Genomic DNA, 18,275 nt, shown 5'->3' with positions numbered 1-18,275 from the left:
TCCTTCATCCTTTCAGATGAGAGTCCCAAATGTACTGCTGTGGTGGCGGCCCCAATCCTAAAGGAGTTAACCGCAAATTCAGCTGAGGGTAAACCGCAAGCAGCAATCGCCCTTCACATAATGCGCATGGACTGATGCCGTGCAAGGCCAGAGCCATCCCAATGTTTGAGGAATGGACCTGAGACGGTTGGTCTCACGTACATGAATTGTTTAGTGTCCTTTACAGCTGATCGCTTCTGGAACATTGGACATGCAGGACTAAACTGGGTCTGAACAAGGTCAGGTCTCTCAAACCATCTCGAGCAGCGGAATCTGGTTGGCCCTTACAAACCACTTCGCATGGCGCCAAAGGCAATTGAGTATGCAGCCGTAAATAACTGGGCCTTGTCCTCGGACCAATAAATACTTCTTAATTTTTTATTTTTTATTTTATGTTTTTATTATTATTATTATTATTATTATTATTATTATTATTATTTACTTTCATTTATTTATTTATTTAAGAATTGGCATAGAATGTCATAAGTTAAGGGCCTTCTACCATCACTTTTAGGGATGCAGGTGGCGCTGTGGGTTAAAGCCTCAGCGCCTAGGGCTTGCCGATCGAAAGGTCGGCGGTTCGAATCCCTGCGGCGGGGTGCGCTCCCGCTGCTCGGTCCCAGCGCCTGCCAACCTAGCAGTTCGAAAGCACCTCCGGGTGCAAGTAGATAAATAGGGACCGCTTACCAGCGGGAAGGTAAACGGCGTTTCCGTGTGCGGCTCTGGCTCTGGCTCTGGCCAGAGCAGCGATGTCACGCTGGCCACGTGACCCGGAAGTGTCTCCGGACAGCGCTGGCCCCCGGCCTCTTAAGTGAGATGGGCGCACAACCCCAGAGTCTGTCAAGACTGGCCCGTACGGGCAGGGGTACCTTTACCTTTACCATCACTTTTAGGAAGCTGCAGCCTGCGCCAGCCCTACAATGCCCTTCACACTAAGAAGGCCACACCAGGGTCTCTGGATTAAACAACCTTACAGAAAAAGGAGATTGCCGCCTACTGGATGTTTAAGAGTCTTTGCTGCACGACCCAGCACCCTCCAATGTACCAAGTATTGCAGAGCTTCAGCCTTGGTAGGAGGTGTGTCAAGCCTAGGATTTTTTATTTATTTTTTAATTTGCCTTGAGGTGTGTCAACCCTATTATTATTATTATTATTATTATTATTATTATTATTTGATTTTTACTATTATTATTATTTTATAAATTTGCCTTGAAACTCCATAAAGTCCACCCAAGCCTTTTTATAAGATCTAAGCGTGGGCGGGGCTCCTGAAGCTAATACTCCCTTCAGGACATCAGGTTCCCAAGGCTCCAAAGGTGCTCCCGGAATGGCAGTGGCAATTTGCTGCGCCTGTGCATCCGTGATGCCCTTGATAACCCCAGGGTAACTTTGGTAGAGAAATAGATGTTTAATTCTAAGCACAAAAGGACAAAAGTCCGGGACAGATTTGCCACTCTAGGAGAGTGCGAAAATTGTTTAGACAGGACACTGCCAACCGTTTGATTGTCGGTCCAGAAGCATACCTGGTGATTCCTGAACTCTTCAGCCCACAAATGCCATTGTACTTTTCCATGCACTAACCTTCAGGTCCGACTTGACCACTTTAGAGAGGCGCACTCAGTGTTGCGGAACACGCAGTCCCGCTGACAGCTTAGCCAATCACCCACAAAAGGGGCGGCCAGGGGACACTACCCAGCATGCAACGTTGAGGTGACTGAAGCGTGAATTTACGCTGGCCAAGGGTGACCTTCTTGAGGGGAAGAAGTTGCAGGATTAATTTTTAAGTGCAGCTAGCCTCTCCCTTGGTAGGTGGGATGTCTGTGCAACTGTGTCCAATTCAATACCCAAAATAGGTTATGGTCAAAACTGGACCCTCCGTTTTGTCCGCCACCAAAGGTACCCCAAGCTCCTCAGGTGCAAGCCTCTAAAGTAGAAGCGCAATCAGGGCTATTACTAATGATGGGGGAGAAGAGTTATCAAGGTAATTGGTCACCCCTTCAGAACCAGTTCTAAAGCGAAGAGCCCAGCCCAGAATTGCACTAAATGTTTCAAAGTGCACAAGCTACTGAGCACCCTATCGGCATAGATTTGTCTATGGAATAAGCCCCCTCAAATCTAAAAACCTTGCCATAGAAATTCCTCAGGGTGAATTGGCAGGAGACGGAAAGTCAACTCAATGTCGCACTTTGCCAAGAGCGCGCCCCTGCTGAACCTGCGCATACGCTTTAAAGCCTGATCAAAGGAGGCATATTTCACAGAACAAGGCTTCTGCGGTATTGCATCAATGACTGAGCCACCTCTAGGGTAGGGTAGGTTGTGGATCATAGGATACTTTCCTGGAGTCTATGGGGGGACAATACCTAAAGGTGAAATGAGTAAAACCGCTATAGGTGGCTCCCTGAAGGGACCGGCCACCCTCCCGGCCCGAAATTTCTTTTAATTTCTTTTTTGCAATAGCTGGCATTTCCCAAACTGGTTTGGGGGGGGGGTCCCTGAGTTAGGGGGTAATGAAACGAGGATCTTGAAGCCATAAGAGAAACTCTTTCCCGGGGTACTTTGCTGCCTCTATTTTAGGGTATTTATTGAGAAGGGTTCTAAGAGGTGAGAGCTTAACAGAAGAGATCATCACAGTCAAGGGCCAAATTCATACCAGTTTGTGGCTGTTCTTTTTGGCGGGTCTGTGAGCTTTTCAAGACCCCTGGTTGAAATGCCCCCTGCTGCCCGGAAAGAGCTGTTTACCTTTAAAACATGAAGACGCTGGGTAGTTACCTAGGCACTTCACACATTCATGCACATACTTACAATTTGGCCCCTGGCACACACCCGTGTTGTACTCCCAGCAAACCTCAAGGTGAGGGACTCTATTAGCTTCAAATTTTCCATCTTTCCTTTTTCCAAATAGGGAGCCATATGCTCCATCCAGTAATTCTGGTCACTCGGAACGCAGCAGGTGGTGGGCAGCAGGAAGCTTTTCTGAATTGTCCTTGGTATCAGAAAGCTTACTTCTTTGCTCTTCTTGGCCGAATGCTTCTTCTTACTTAGACTTCTTTCTCCCTTGCCCATCATTGGAGTCTGGTGCTGTTCTGCAGCCGCTGACACTCCCTGTTGCCCCTGCGTCTCATCATCCGATGATGTTTCAGAGCCCCCTTCTATGGCAAAGGCTGAGGTTGTGAATCCTGTAGAATACTGGGAAAGTCTGGGGTATACTGAGAGGCAGAAAGGTTATAATTGTAAGCATGAGCCCTACCTCCCGAGGATCTGTTATTGGAAACCCAGGGACACGTAGACTGTAATTATGTGTGAGGATGCATAAATGGATTGCTACCCGAATGTGGAACCCTAAATAAGGAGGCCAAAGTGCAAGGGAGCTCCTCACTATTTAAGAAGATGCCGCAGTGACCATGGGCCTGAATTGTTGGTAAAAGGTTTTAAAAGCAGGGGAAACACTGACTGGGCCTGTGATTTGCAGGGCACAGGAAGCTACCCTGACCCATCATGGACACAGGACCCACTGTTGAATCATTGGCTGCTCTCAGCACTGTCGCGGTGGCCGCGGAGGTGCCGGGGCGGTCCACAACGTTGGGTGGCGTATCCGGGATGCGTTCTTGGGTGAGCGCAAGAGGTGCCGCTGCCACCTGGTCTGCAGGCCTATATTGCCTATAAAATGTCTAAAAAGCATTGAAAAAACTGTGCCAAAGTCTGTGGGTTACTAGGCACTACTACTAGGCCTGAGGCCCCTCTTGGTTCCCTTATGCCACCCCCAGATTCAGCAGGCATTACAAAGCCTGGGACCCCTCCTGGTTCCCTTGTGCCACCCCAGATGTAGCTGCATTTTGCTGGTTCTCTTGAGCAGACATAGTTAAAGGTAAAGGTAAAGGTACCCCTGCCCGTACGGGCCAGTCTTGACAGACTCTGGGGTTGTGCGCCCATCTCACTTAAGAGGCCAGGGGCCAGCGCTGTCCGGAGACACTTCCGGGTCACGTGGCCAGCGTGACATCGCTGCTCTGGCGAGCCAGAGCCGCACACGGAAACGCCGTTTACCTTCCCGCTGGTAAGCGGTCCCTATTTATCTACTTGCACCCGGAGGTGCTTTCGAACTGCTAGGTTGGCAGGCGCTGGGACCGGGCAGCGGGAGCGCACCCCGCCACAGGGATTCGAACCGCCAACCTTTGATACCCTTAATTAGCCTGGCTCAGTAAATTCAACGCCAACTAGCTTGGATTATATGCGTGAGCTGCGAGCAATATCACGGTAGTTCAGTATTGTCTGCACTGGTAAGTTTAAAGGACCCAAAGATGCCAAACTAATCTCCAACAAATTGTATTTAGCTGCAAACAATATCACTGTAGCTCAGTATTATTTGCACTGGATAGCAGTCCAAAATAGCAGCCCACACCTCAAAGCAACCTTTGATAATGTAAGCAGCTATGCAGCAAGCTAGAAGTAGAATTATAAATTGTAACCCAGCAATACAGCGGTGAAGAATGATAAATTGACTTATGCAACAAACCTATGAGCAAAGCAAAGCTCCCAAGAGCCCTTAAGCACTATTATCAAAATCAACCAAATGAATTAAATTGCCAGATTAAATATATACTTGTAAACTAACAGATGAAATACCAGAAAGAGATGAACGTAGAAGAGGCATGAGCAATTTACTTTAGATTCCCTATAAACCTGTATGCAAAGCTCGCAAGAGATTGCAGGCGAAGAAACCCTTCAATAAATCAAATGATATAAAACCCGGATCTCTTTTTCCTTATAACTATCAGTTGACTATACCAAATTATAAAACTTAATGCCTAGACAGAGAGTAAATGACACAGCTCCACAGAGCACCGCAAGCTGAATGAAATAATTTGAATTCCAATATACTGTGCACTAATGCTTCAATTTAATTTAAATGCGTTTTGTAAATTCCCAGAATGAAATTCTTAAGAGCGTAAGTATAAACAAAAGCAGTCAAATTAATTAGAGGATATTAATTCTAAGATCAGCCTAGCCAGAGACGCTGTAGCCAGCTCTATACAAGCTTATGCACCAAGAGGAGGGACCCCTGCAGCCCCTTGCGTGCTCTAATTTAAGCTAGGCTCTTTTAATAATTGCGCTTTCATCCTTTGTTTATATTGCTTATGTTTATTTCCTTTGTATTGTTTATATTGCTCTTGAATTTAAAACCAACGAGAAAGTGAGGGGCACTCGAAAAGGAGATAGCTCCCACATGGTTTTGCCTCTCCTAAAATGGCTGCCGCCGCAAGGCCACATGGGCAATCAAAATGGCGGTCATAATGCGTTCCTGTTACCTAGCGACAATGAACATGCGGAAACACTTAACGCTAGCCCTTTAACACTGAAAAAAAAAAAATTCCGTAGCTTCAAGAGCAAAACCTGCAGGCGTTCCCCACATACCCCTTAAGAACGTTAATTATTCCCCTGGTTTTCTCGCCGGTTAGACTTAAGAGGGAGGGTTTGTAAAATTACTTCCCACGTGGAATGCCTATAGTAAAATGGCGGCCGCCCAGAAAGCCACGTGGGCGGATGAAATGGCGGCCGGGGCGCGCTGGTTGCCCAGCAACGGCGCAGCTGCTTCCGACGCTTTCCAAGTCTAAACTTCCGCGCGAAAATGAAACAGGCCTGTAGAACTCACCCCCTCAAGAATGCTGCTGAAATGATTATTTAACAAGAAATTCTGCCCCTCATCCTGGCAGTAAACTGAAACACAACCGGCACAAAATGCAGCCCGCTCTCCTCCCGCAGCTGCCGTTCAGCCTAATTGCACTGCGCTCCCCTGCACAAACCCCTAGCTAAAGCCTGAAGCCCCAACAGCTGCGTCCTCCGAACGGCCGTGGAAATAAGGAAGAGGAGCCAAACGTTCTTCCTTGAGCTCCTTACAGAACAGGCAGTCAGCAGCCGAGTGCAGGCAACGGATCACCAGAAAAAGCTCCACAAAGCTGAATAAATTCCTCTGAAGGGGGCATGCAGCAGCAGGCACAGCAAGCTCCTGAGGGCAGGGAACTTGCACTGAAACACACAGAGCTCCCTGTAAAACTGCAGACGTGAAAGAGATGCTGGAAGGAAAGCACACAAACACACACACACACAGTGATTTTAGCTCAATTACAGCTCCGGTGTTAAACTGCAGCAGCTGGAATGGAGCGCAAAGGGGGAAACCCCCAGAAGGAGAAAAGCCCCACAAAACTAGAGATAACAACTCCTGAAAATCAAGCAGTTTAGAAATAATGCAACACCAGCAGCGAATGCTGTAAATTCCCTGTAAAAGAAAGGGAGCTTTTTCTGTGAAGCTGCAGCATATTCCAGGAGGTGCCCTGCAGCTCAAGAACAAAGGCAACAAAGAAGCAAGGGCAACGCAGATAAGATCTCGGACAAGCAGGAACAGCTGATATGCTGGAAACAAACGTGGGGGCGAGCCAGCGAAAAGAGAGCGAGCCCCCTCTGCACCGGCCCTAAATAGGGCAGGCCATGCCCCCCAGCCAGCCAGCTGATTGGCTGGCTGGGGGGGCAGACCTGACGGGGAATCCCCTGCTCTCGCAGGGGCTGCGACCAGCCCCCGCTCATGTGGGGTGGGCGTGAAGCCCGCAACCCCACCTCCTGGGGCAGGCCGGCAGTGGCTTTATCTTGTCAGTATCCATAATCTGTAATTAGCATGCCTTTCCTTGCCTGAGTCTGCAATTTACAGTCCTTGGGCTAATTGTTGCCCATTGCCTAACCTTACAACATACTGGTCCATGGATCAGTCACACAGCAGGAAAGGAAACTACAGTACAGATAAATATCAACTTCTTATGCAATTCAGTTCCCATTTCACCTCTCTCAACTGTTCCCCAGTCAGCAGAACCGCTTACAAGGACAGTTTTAAACCTTCCCTTCCCTCTCTCTCCCACAAGAGCACATATTTTGCAATTGAGAGTGCAATCCACTAAGGATTTTTCTTAAGACATCTGGAGGCAGCCCTGTTCAGGGAAGTTTTTAATATTTACTGCTGTACTGTTTTTAAGACTTGATTGGGAGCCGCCAAGAGTGGCTGGGGAAACTCAGCCAGATGGGCGGGGTATAAATTATTATTATTATTATTATTAAGCAATCACAGCAATGACAGGCCTAGACAGCATCTTGAGAAGTAGAGACATCACCTTGCCAACAAAGGTCCGTATAGTTAAAGCTATGGTTTTCCCAGTAGTGATGTATGGAAGTGAGAGCTGGACCATAAAGAAGGCTGATCGCCGAAGAATTGATGCTTTTGAATTATGGTGCTGGAGGAGACTCTTGAGAGTCCCATGGACTGCAAGAAGATCAAACCTCTCCATTCTGAAGGAAATCAGCCCTGAGTGCTCACTGGAAGGACAGATCCTGAAGCTGAGGCTCCAAGACTTTGGCCACCTCATGAGAAGAGAAGACTCCCTGGAAAAGATCCTGATGTTGGGAAAGATGGAGGGCACAAGGAGAAGGGGACGACGGAGGACAAGATGGTTGGATAGTGTTTTCGAGGTTACCAGCATGAGTCTGACCAAGCTGCGGGGGGCAGTGGAGGACAGGAGTGCCTGGCGTTCTCTGGTCCATGGGGTCACGAAGAGTCGGACACGACTAAACGACTAAACAACAACAACAACAATCACAAATGAAACTCCCAGTTGAAATGAGTATCAAGTACGTACAGTGGTGCCTCACAAGACGAAATTAATCCGTTCCGTGAGGCTCTTCGTATAGCGGTTTTTTCGTCTTGCGAAGCAAGCCCATTGACGGCTTAGCGGATTAGCGCTATTAGCGGATTAGCGGCTTTTAGCGGATCAGCTGATAAGCGACTTAGCGGCTTAGGAAAGGGGGGGGAGGGGAAAAAACCTGCAGGAACTCGCAAGACATTTCGTCTTGCGAAGCAAGCCCATAGGGAAATTCGTTTTGCGAAGCGCCTCCAAAATGGAAAACCCTTTCGTCTACCGGGTTTTCCGTCTTGCGAGGCGTTCGTCTTGCGGGGCACCACTGTAGTATGAGTATAAAGTATGTAGCATCTAAAACATGGCTTGGTTAGGAACCAGGGAGTGAGGCCCCTTATCATATGTTCTTGGCCTAACACACATTCAGAGCCTTATTGCAGGTACTACCCAGAGGCGCTAAGAGGATCATTATATGCCTTTATTATAAACCTTTAGGCACCAGGCAAAAACGTTCCTCTTTAACCAGGCATTTGGTTAATTTACATCCTCTGCCCTTTTAAAATGTTTTTTGTGTGGGGGGGGTGGTGGTGGTACTGGATTACTGTTTTTATTTTTATTAGGTATTTTGTGGTTTTGTATCTTGATTTTATTCTGTGAACCGCCCTGAGACTCCTGGGTATAGGGCAGTACAGTGGTACCTCGGGTTAAGTACTTAATTCGTTCTGGAGGTCCATTCTTAACCTGAAGCACCACTTTAGCTAATGGGGCCTCCTGCTGCCGCTGCACCGCCGGAGCACGATTTCTGTTCTTATCCTGAAGCAAAGTTCTTAACCTGAAGCACTATTTCTGGGTTAGCAGAGTGTGTAACCTGAAGCGTATGTAACCTGAGGTACCACTGTATATAAATTCTAATAATTGATTAATTAAGTAATTAATTAATTTTTGAAAAAATTAGGACCCAGGAGCAGTGACCTACTTACTTACCCACTGGCACCTGACAGAAGAAGACTGACGTTTCATGTAGCCAGGAAGACATGGCGCAAACTGAAAAGTATCACTAGAAGACAGGCAAGGAAAAGCTGCAGAGGCCAAAATATGGTTCAGCTTTGAGGCCTACTCCTGCAGCAGTCTCTTTGCAGGCCAGGAAGACATTTGTCTCCAAGTCTTTCTTTCCTCCTGTCTGGGTAACCTTCCTCAGCTGTTAAATCTGCAAGTCCCATGGTGCTTGACCACTTACTGCTATAAAGCTTTTTCCTATGCTCATATAGGAGGCAAGGTTCCATCAGACCCGTGAGATGGGGAAGGAAAGATTCGAAACTTTCCCTGCCCTTGTACTGTTCAGCAGACCTGGCAACAGCTGAGAATGGTGAGAAGGAGGCTGAACTGCAGTAAAAAGTTTGTCTTTTATCATTAATTGCTCAAATTATCTCCCCTTTAACGTATATAGCTCCAATCCCCATCCAGTTTCATCCAATCAAGGCAAAAGTATGAATCAAGCAGCACAAGGACCCAATGGGAATCTGCACTGAGGTATATCATTCCCAGGCTGGTAGTTCACTTTGGATCCAATCAAAATGATGTTCTTGTTGATGATGATTGGAAAAGGAAACTCCAAAATGTTGCAGCTGCTTTAAATCAGTGTTACAATTGAAATGTTGCAGAATAAATAATAGAACACAATGTAAACTCAGCTGTTTGGAGTTAGAAGATTTAAAATACATAATTTTATTTAATGGGGGAATATTGCAGCTACCTGCACATGCTCTGGCAGCTTCTGCGCAAGGTTTGGTGAGAACCTACAAATGCTTGGAGTTGAGCTATTGGACACATTTAACCCTGAAAGCTTATTTAATGTTCTTCTGGGTCTTTACTGTCTAGATTATTGAAGCTGATCTTCAGGGTCTATTAGCAAAACAAAAGCACATCTAGTATCATTCCAAGTTGGGGATTCAAAAAACTGCTCACTTTGGATGAATTCAAGATGGTGGTGGAGATTTTTAAAAAGCTATGTACTTCATTGGTTGTGATTACTTTCTGTTACTAATAATAAATCAGAGGCGCAGAGGTATTTTGAAGGTTGACATTTGGTCTGATGAAACACAGTGTGTAGAAAGGAGTTTCAGAGAGCTGTTCACACTCACTCCAAGAGAAGCTCCTGGGCACACCTTAAGAAAACAGATTTGAGGTTGTTGTTTTTAAAAGCATTCCCAGATTTTGTAGGTCACGTTCTGGGAACCTGATGCTCCCCAGATGTTGCTGGACTGCAGCTCCCTGTTATCAACATCTGGAGGGCCACAGGTTCCCCTCTAGCCCAGGGCCTAAGTAAGGAGGCTTTAAATTAGGCAAAAACGGCATTTCATTTCACTGGTGTGTTTTCCTGGTGCTCACTCTATGTTCTCCAGTTAAATAAGAGGTAAGGCTTCTAAAGAAGAGAGGAGGAGTGGCCATTTCTGAAGAGGTCAGTTGTAGCACAGGGACCATTTGTCATTGGCACCTATGCCAAATGGGGAAACTGGCATGTGTTATTGATTATTGAAAGCTTTCAGATAGCTGCCCCTGAGGTGGGATGTGAGAGACCAAGAATATTGAAGCTGCCAGTGAGCCAAATCTTCAGTCACAAATTCCCACTTCCAAAGGCCCCCAGGAGTCCATTGTAGTTCCCTCTGGACAGGCAGTATCCGTCTGTCCAGATTCTCCTCAGTGGACTAACACCTCCATTCGATGGCTGCCTTTCTTTCTGCAGATGGGCGCTGCGCCCTGCTTCTCAGCTGTCTCTACCACCTTGACAGTGATGCTACTTTGCTTGAACTTCACCAGGAACCTGTAGATGACCAAAGGAATCTCATGTTAAAAGATACACCTGCTCACTCCAACTTAGCAGTAGCACTTGAGCTTTTATACAGTGGTGCCTCACAAGACGAAATTAATCCGTTCCATGAGTCTCTTCATCTTGCGGTTTTTTCGTCTTGCGAAGCACGGCTATTAGCGGATTAGCGGATTAGCGCTATTAGCGGCTTAGCGGCTCTTAGCGGCTCTTAGCGGCTTAGAAAAAGGGGGAGGAGGGAAAAAACTCGCAAGAACTCGCAAGACGATAGGGAAATTCGTCTTGTGAAGCACCTCAAAAGACGGAAAACTCTTTCGTCTAGCGAGTTTTTCGTCTTGCGAGGCATTCGTCTTGCGGGGCACCAGTGTACTAGGCTTTCAGACACCAAACCAAACTAAACAGAAATGGCTAAGAAAGGAGGAAATTCGAAAACATTGCAGCAAGGTTAAACCAGTTTGAAAACAAAAGTGTTGCAGAAAAATCACAGTGGAACCTTAGCCACTGCATTTGGAGTTATGTGGTTTTAAACAAATTTATAAATACATTTATGTAAAAAAAAATTAACGGAGAAGAATATTGCAGCAACTTGCATGAACAAGTCCTTGAGGTTTGTACTACAAGTCCCATCAGCCACAGCCATCAGACGATACATTTAAGCATGTGACTCCCTGCAAAGGATATTGTGAACTGTAGTTTGCCCCTCACAATGGTTTGATTTCCAGCACCCTTAAACTACAGTTCCCAGGATTCTCTGGTAGAAGTAGGATTATTTGGTAGAAACAAGGCCAGATTATCGGGGGTACACTCCAGAGCTGATGTCTGTAAGGGAAGAGGGAGCAGGCTCTGAGCTTTCATTTTAAAAAAAAAGTCTCTAACCTTCCTGGAAGGAAAGTTATAAATGAAGGTGGAGATGGTTTCACCACTACCAAATAGATATATATTTTCTCTGCCTTTGGTTCTGGTATATCGCCAGCACAGATGCCAGTTAAACCCATCAGTAGATTTGTGTTTCTGTGGATCGACACAGTGTTTCAGCATTCTTCCCATTCCCCCTTGCAGAAAAAGAATAATCCCTCACAGCCTGTCAAATAACATGGTGGTTCTCTCTGGAAAAGGAAGATGCATTTGCAGAAGGGCCATAGCTCAGAGGCAGGGTGCATGCAGAAGGTCCCAGATTCAGTTCCCAGCACCTCCTGATAAGGTTGGGAATGTTCCCTGCATGAAACCCTGGAAAGCTGCTATCAGTCAATGTAGATAGTACTGAACTAGATTGACTAACAGTCTGATTTGGGATAAGGCAGCTTCCTATGTCCTTATGATGCTTTGGACAAACTCCCAAACAAGAGCTCCAGTGCTTGGTCCAAATCTCCCCCTCCCCTTTCCGCCTACTGCTAACTCTCTAGTCTTACTCATCAGCCACTTGGAGCTTCAGTTTTTGCTTTGTAGCTTCCAGCACGGTCTGGTGGAGCCGGGTGACTAGTTCGATCAAGTGATCACTTATAAGCAGGAAGTCCCCTTTGGTACCCGCTGTGGAGGTCTGCAAAAGAAAGAGACATTGAAACCTGATGAAGGCACCGTCCTAGTCTTTACTGTAGCTTACAAGCTTTAGCACTTGCTTCCATTATGTTACCTAACCACTGGCCACCTTATAAACCAGCCCAGTATTTCTAAAATAGCTCTGCAGAACCCTGGGGTTCTGTAAAGTAGTCCATGAGGTTCTGGTGGGGAAAGTGTTGCAATAACGGATAAGCACACACAAATCATGATTTCCACTGCGCTGCAGCCATGGAGATTAATAATAATAATAATAATAATAATAATAATAATAATAATAATAATAATTTTTATTTATACCCCGCCCTCTCCAGCCAAGGCCGGGCTCAGGGTGGCTAACAAGAAATAATAAAAACAAGTTGAATGAATACAACTTAAAAGCAAGATTAAAATACAATATTTTAATATTGAAACATTAAAATATTAAAATGCAGCCTCATCACAGGAGGAGAAAGGAAAAAGAAAAAAGAAAGAGGGGGAGGGAATCAAACTGGCTCCAAGCCAAAGGCCAGGTGGAACAACTCTGTCTTACAGGCCCTGCGGAAAGAAATCAGATCCTGCAGGGCCCTGGTCTCATGAGGCAGAGTGTTCCGCCAGTGTTGAAAAGGCCCTGGCTCTGGTTGAAGCTAATCTAACTTCCTTAGGGCCCGGGACCTCTAGGGTGTTGCTATTTATGGACCTTGAGGCTCTCCGTGGGGCATACCGGGAGAGGCGGTCCTGTAGGTACGAGGGTTCTAGGCACCACCCAAGCAATAGTCGTCCTTCCTTCCCTCATTGCACTTTCCAAGGGTTAAATCAGTAGCAGCTAGCAGGTGGCACAGGCAGGGCAGTGTTGTGCTGGTTACCAAGAGTTAGAAGAGCAAGGCAGCAGTGAGACTGGTGTGGTGTGGGCTGTGGGCACAACACTCCCCACTGCCCTTTGCAGTGACTGGCAGTGACACATGGCATTGGGAAGCCAGGTCAACAATGCTGCCCTGCCCATCTGCAGGACATTGGCCAAGGATGTCTGCCCACACTCAACTTTCATTTCCTTTGTGGTGCTTGATAACTGGGACTTTTGGTTCTTTTTGTATACAGGGAGTGGCTTATTCCCCCAAGTGGTCTTGGAAAACCCAGCAATCTTAGCTAAAAGGGAAGATGGGATAGGAGCTAGAGAGTTTTATGGGATGAACTGTTCTCCAATCTTGAGCCTTGCAAGTTAGGCCAGCATGGAGGAAAGGAAGGTTAGATATGATTGCAGAAGACCTTTCTAATGGCAGGTGGCTATAAAGCTGGTGGTGTGATTTCAGGACAGGTAGTGATGGGTGGGAGTGGGATGGCGAATCTTGCTGATGATGATTGTTTTTCTCTTAACTCTGACACGGCAAACAACCCTAGTAAGAAGAGGGCAGGGTTGGGGGGGCAGGCAACAGGCTGAAGGAGTCCCTACAATTCACTGATGAATCTGTTTAAAAGACAGGGCAATCCATGTTAACTCGGAAGAAAGTTCCACTGTGCTCAGTGGGATTTTCTCTCAGTTAGGTGCATATACAGGACTAAAGTCTAAGAATTCTCTAACTGTTTGAAAAGTGTCTCAGCAGCGTTTTCTTTCATTAAAGTGTTCTTCAATGCGATTTGAAAAAGCTACATTTGAAAACTACACATTCAGAGCTCACATTTCCAGACTTGTGTGACATTTCAATTCAGCTTTGGTAGGATGGTGTTAACACCTTTAAAAAAAAAAAATCTTGCATTTTCATATTCCCTAACCCTGCCATGGGGGTTTCAGAGGGAGTCACGAAGTAGCAAATTGGCTGCTAGGATCTTCCTGGCCATTAAATTGTGTTGGTAGCTGTCGGGCCACCGCCACCACCACCACCTTCCCAGTACCTCTTTAATGTGCAGAACAAAGAAGCCATCTGCATAGCGGCTGACGGAGACACCGTTGATGTCACTCAGGGTGATCACTGTTTTTGGCTGGGCAGCCTTGGGGTCTGCCAGGATGATGTGGCTCTTGGTGAGAAGGAAGATTCGAGGAGAGGCCTGGAACAGAGAGAGGAGGAAGGAAAATTGCCGGCTTGAATCCCTCATGGCAGGCTCTTAAGGACAGAAGGAAAACAACCCTGCTGATTCATGCCAAACGTTCACCTAGTACCACATCCTGCTTCAACACTGGTCAGCTCATTGTGTGCAGGCCGGCCATGAAAGCACCAGCACCCCCCCCTGTCATTCATCCCAAACCCCTGTCAACAGAGGATCTTGCTCACATAGCTGACATATTGAGGGGTGGGTGGGTGAGTTTAAGGCAGGAGTTGCCAATGAGTCACTGGTGGGCGCATTGGCACCCTTGAGGTCTTCTCTGGCATCCACAAAGCCTCTGAGCCTCCTCCCCCAAACTCAGTGCCCTTGGTCTTGAGGTGGTGAGGGTCCGTCCTTTAGGAAGTACACAGAGCTGAAAGAGAAAGTTGGAAGTGGGATGCTCTGTTCCACAACCTATTTCAGCTTTACGTGCTTTTCAAGGCTCAGATTCACCCTAGCAGATCTGATTTTCATGACGATTCCTTGGAAAACTGAATTGCCAGAAAATAAAAGGCTCTCTTGTGACACAGTTTTTAATCGGGATCCGCCATTATGAGACAGACTATGTTGCGAGATTAATAGTCAGAGGGGGAGGCGAGCCATTGCTCTGTTATCATGATTGTATTCTAAGTTCGACTTGGCAAATCCTCCCCTGGAAAGACTGATTTATGGTGCAACCTGTCTGGGAAAATTAATGAGCAGACGCTTAGATTTTATTTCATCGGAATTGAGAAAGATGGCGCCTGCTGCCCGAGCAAGATTTTTGGATCAGCGTGGTGAAGATTTACTGCAAACAAGACTTACCAGCTTTAAAAAAAGGGAGAGCCTTACAAAGTTCACACAGAAGCATAACAATGCTTACTTTAACTTGCCTGTGGAAACAACTCAGAGGCTATTAAGAAGAAAAAGGATAACAACAGGAAGATCGAAAGATGGGACTGGTGAACACTAAAAGCAGCAGAAATATGAGATGACTGGACCCTTACTGAACTCGAAGCATGGGAACCCCCAACAAAAATTTATAATTTGGCAAAATATTTGGAGTTTATGATATGTATTGGTATAATTTGGAATAATTAATGTGATATGATTGGATTGTTAAATGGAAAACTTAATAAAAAATATTTTTTTAAAAAAAAGGAAAACTGAATTGCCTGTGTGTGTGTTTGTGTGTGTGTGTGTGTGTGTGTCTGTCTGTCTTTTTCTGGGCAAGGAGAGGCAGGTACTTTCAGTTACTAAAAAAAAATCCTAAAAATGGGCCCAAAAAGGTTGGTGACCCTCTGCTTTGAGGTGCAAGAGACTAGATAAAGGTGCTTTCAGACAGGGGCTTAATCCTGCAAACAGGCCGTGCAGGTATTGCAAATAGGTCACTGGCAATGGGGCTTCATTTCATTGTTTTAACGTACAATATTTTTTCCTGCAAAGGGTAAATTTGAATTGAAATTGGAAGGCAGGTGAAAGAAATATTTAAATATGGCAACCCTAGAATAGCGAGAAAACACACACGGGGTCCCTTGCTCTTCCTTTTGTTCTTGTTCCTTTAGGTGCCAAAGAGGTAGGGCAGGATGTTTCTCACCTTTCCATCACCTCGGTTGACTTTCCTCACGCTGTCGGCCATGACCATCTTGCCATCAGCTGTAGCTTGGAGTTTACGATACTTGGAGTTCTCCTTTAGACCCAGGTGATCCCCTCTGAAAGGTTGTGGGAGGCTAAAAGACACAAACCACAGGTTGTAATTTGGGAGGGAGGGAGGCAAATTCAGTTTGCATGTAAAGGTAAACCTATTTAATGCACACAATCCCAGAAAATATGCAAACTGAAACGCAGCCATCCATTTGAAATCTGCATTTCTCTGAATTTTACAATGTTGTTCTCCAGCCAAGTAACGTGTGCAAAAATGCATTGTTGTTGGGTAAAGTGTGCATAGAAATATATACATTCATGAAAATAGCATACAAAGATGCCTTTAAAATGTATAAAAAATGCCTTCTAAAATGCAAATTAGGAGCAATTCACACACAAAAATGATGATGGATTTTCATTAGTACCCTCAAACTGATGTGGAAAAGTGGAGAACTAAAGGGAAGTACCGTATTTTTCGCTCTATAAGACACACCCGACCATAAGACGCACCTAGTTTTTAGAGGAGGAAAACAAGAAACAAGAAAGTAACGCAAAGCCTCTTTAGCGAAGAGGGAGGAGCGCTCCGGCTGCAATCAAGAGGCTTTGCGTGGCCATACCTGAAGCCAGAAGAGCAAGAGGGATTGGTGCGCACTGATCCCTCTTGCTCTCCTGGCTTCAGCGATAGCTGCGCAGCCTGCATCCGCTCCATAAGACGCACAGACATTTCCCCTTACTTTTTAGGAGGGGAAAAGTGCGTCTTATAGAGCGAAAAATACGGTAATAGTTCTGTTCTATTCTGCCTTGGTCAGGCCCCACCTGTGTCCAGTTCTGGGCACCACAGTTTAAGGATATTGACAAGTTGGAAGATGTGGAGAGGAGGGCAACCATGATGCTAAAAGGTCTGGAAACAGCTTTACAAGGAACAGTTGAGGGAGTTTGGTGCTTTGCCTAGGAAAGAGAAGACTGAGAGGTGATACAATAGCCTTCTTCAAAGGGCTGTCACATGGAAGATGGAGCAAGCTTGTTTTCTGCTGCTTCAGTGGGTAGGACGCGAGCCAGTGGATCCAAATTATAAGAAAGGGGAGTCAGATTAAACATTAGGAAGAACTTTCTAACAATAAGAGCTGTTCAACAGCAGAACAGATTCTATCAGAAGGTGGTAGACTCTCCTTTAAGGTAAAGGATAAAGGGAACTCTGACCATTAGGTCCAGTCGTGACTGACTCTGGGGTTGCGGCACTCATCTCACTTTATTGGCTGAGGGAGCCGGCATACAGCTTCCGGGTCATGTGGCCAGCATGACTAAGCCACTTCTGGCGAACCAGAGCAGCGCACAGAAACGCCGTTTACCTTCCCGCCGGAGCGGTACCTATTTATCTACTTGCACTTTGACGTGCTTTCGAACTGCTAGGTTGGCAGGAGCAGGGACCGAGCAACAGGAGCTCACCCCGTCGCGGGGATTCAAACCGCCGACCTTCTGATCAGCAAGTCCTAGGCTCTGTGGTTTAACCCACAGCGCCATCCACGTCCCAGACTCTCCTTTCCTGGAGGTTTAAAAACAGAGGTTGGATGGCCATCTGCCAGGAATTCTTTAGCTCTGACTTCTCTACAGTTCTATGATTCTATAAACTTAAGGTTGGAAAGATGAGAAACACAGAGAGGTAGAAATTATCAGATACACTCATCCCTAATAGTAATCCACAGCAATCCTAATGGGTCAATTCCAGCTCGACTGGGGTGGCGCTAGCTCCAGTCTTTGCACTCACCTTTTAGGGTACAAACTCTTCTTGCCCCGGAAAAGTTCACTGGCACACAACTTGTCCTGGAGGGCTACTTTTCTCTGGGGTGGCAGCTGATCTCGGTATTTCTTGCACTGTATTAGGAAAGCAGAGAGGTAAGAAGCAAAAGGAGAGCGAACATTGCAAACTTCAAAACATACCCTATTTACTTTAGCCAGGAAAAAAACACACACAAATTTACTTCAGTCACATTTGCTTCCAAAAAAAAAAAAAAAAAGGTTTCAAATTCATATTCTTCTGCTTTGATTGCTTTTGTTTCTTTAAAAGCACTCCCAAATATGAATGTTCTTGCATTGAGGAGTACTCCGCCACGCCTCTTTTTTTGTTTTTTGTTTTTGTTGTTAAATCTGGCAAGCAAGGCCATGATTCTCCTTTCTGCTGTCTTGTACTCAAAGGGCAGGAAGAGCAGCCAGGCTCAGGTCCATGTCCATCGGTGGCTGCATCATTCTACCTAACAGTAGGGCCGGCCCTGATTTTGTGGCTTGTGCATGGCAGAACGAAAACACCGCTAGGTCTGTGTTATGTATTGAAGTTCTCACCCTGGCCACCAGGAGGATCGTATATATAGTTTTCACTCAGGTCCACGTCAGCCAGGAAAACCTGGGTTGTTGCTGCTACAATGTTGACAGCCGGCTGCCTTTAAAGCAGGTCAGCTGAGCTGTTTGCTGTTCAGTTCTGTTCCAGCTTACAAATAAAGAGCTGCTTTGGA

The 18,275-nt window shown here is 46.1% G+C and overlaps 1 protein-coding gene across 2 annotated transcripts in view; it reads right to left on the bottom strand.

The window, feature by feature from the left end:
• Positions 1-9,403: 9,403 nt before the first annotated feature.
• The window catches only part of LOC307210630 (unconventional myosin-Ia-like), a 55,785-nt gene continuing 46,913 nt past the window's right edge, over positions 9,404-18,275 (bottom strand). For both annotated transcript variants that reach the window (XM_079966661.1, XM_079966662.1), the window contains exons 25-29: positions 17,534-17,640; positions 15,722-15,854; positions 13,957-14,109; positions 11,943-12,070; positions 9,404-10,530 (exon numbers count right to left, since the gene is read on the bottom strand). In XM_079966661.1, coding sequence (XP_079822787.1) covers positions 10,407-10,530; positions 11,943-12,070; positions 13,957-14,109; positions 15,722-15,854; positions 17,534-17,640 — 645 coding nt within the window. In that variant the 3' untranslated portion in view covers positions 9,404-10,406. The remainder of the gene's footprint in view (positions 10,531-11,942; positions 12,071-13,956; positions 14,110-15,721; positions 15,855-17,533; positions 17,641-18,275) is intronic.

The sequence above is a fragment of the Podarcis cretensis genome (genome assembly GCF_951804945.1).
Source record: "Podarcis cretensis genome assembly, chromosome: 2".
NCBI lineage: Eukaryota > Metazoa > Chordata > Lepidosauria > Squamata > Lacertidae > Podarcis > Podarcis cretensis.
Note: the sequence above shows the minus strand (reverse complement) of the source record. Positions and strands in the feature narration are given on the sequence as shown.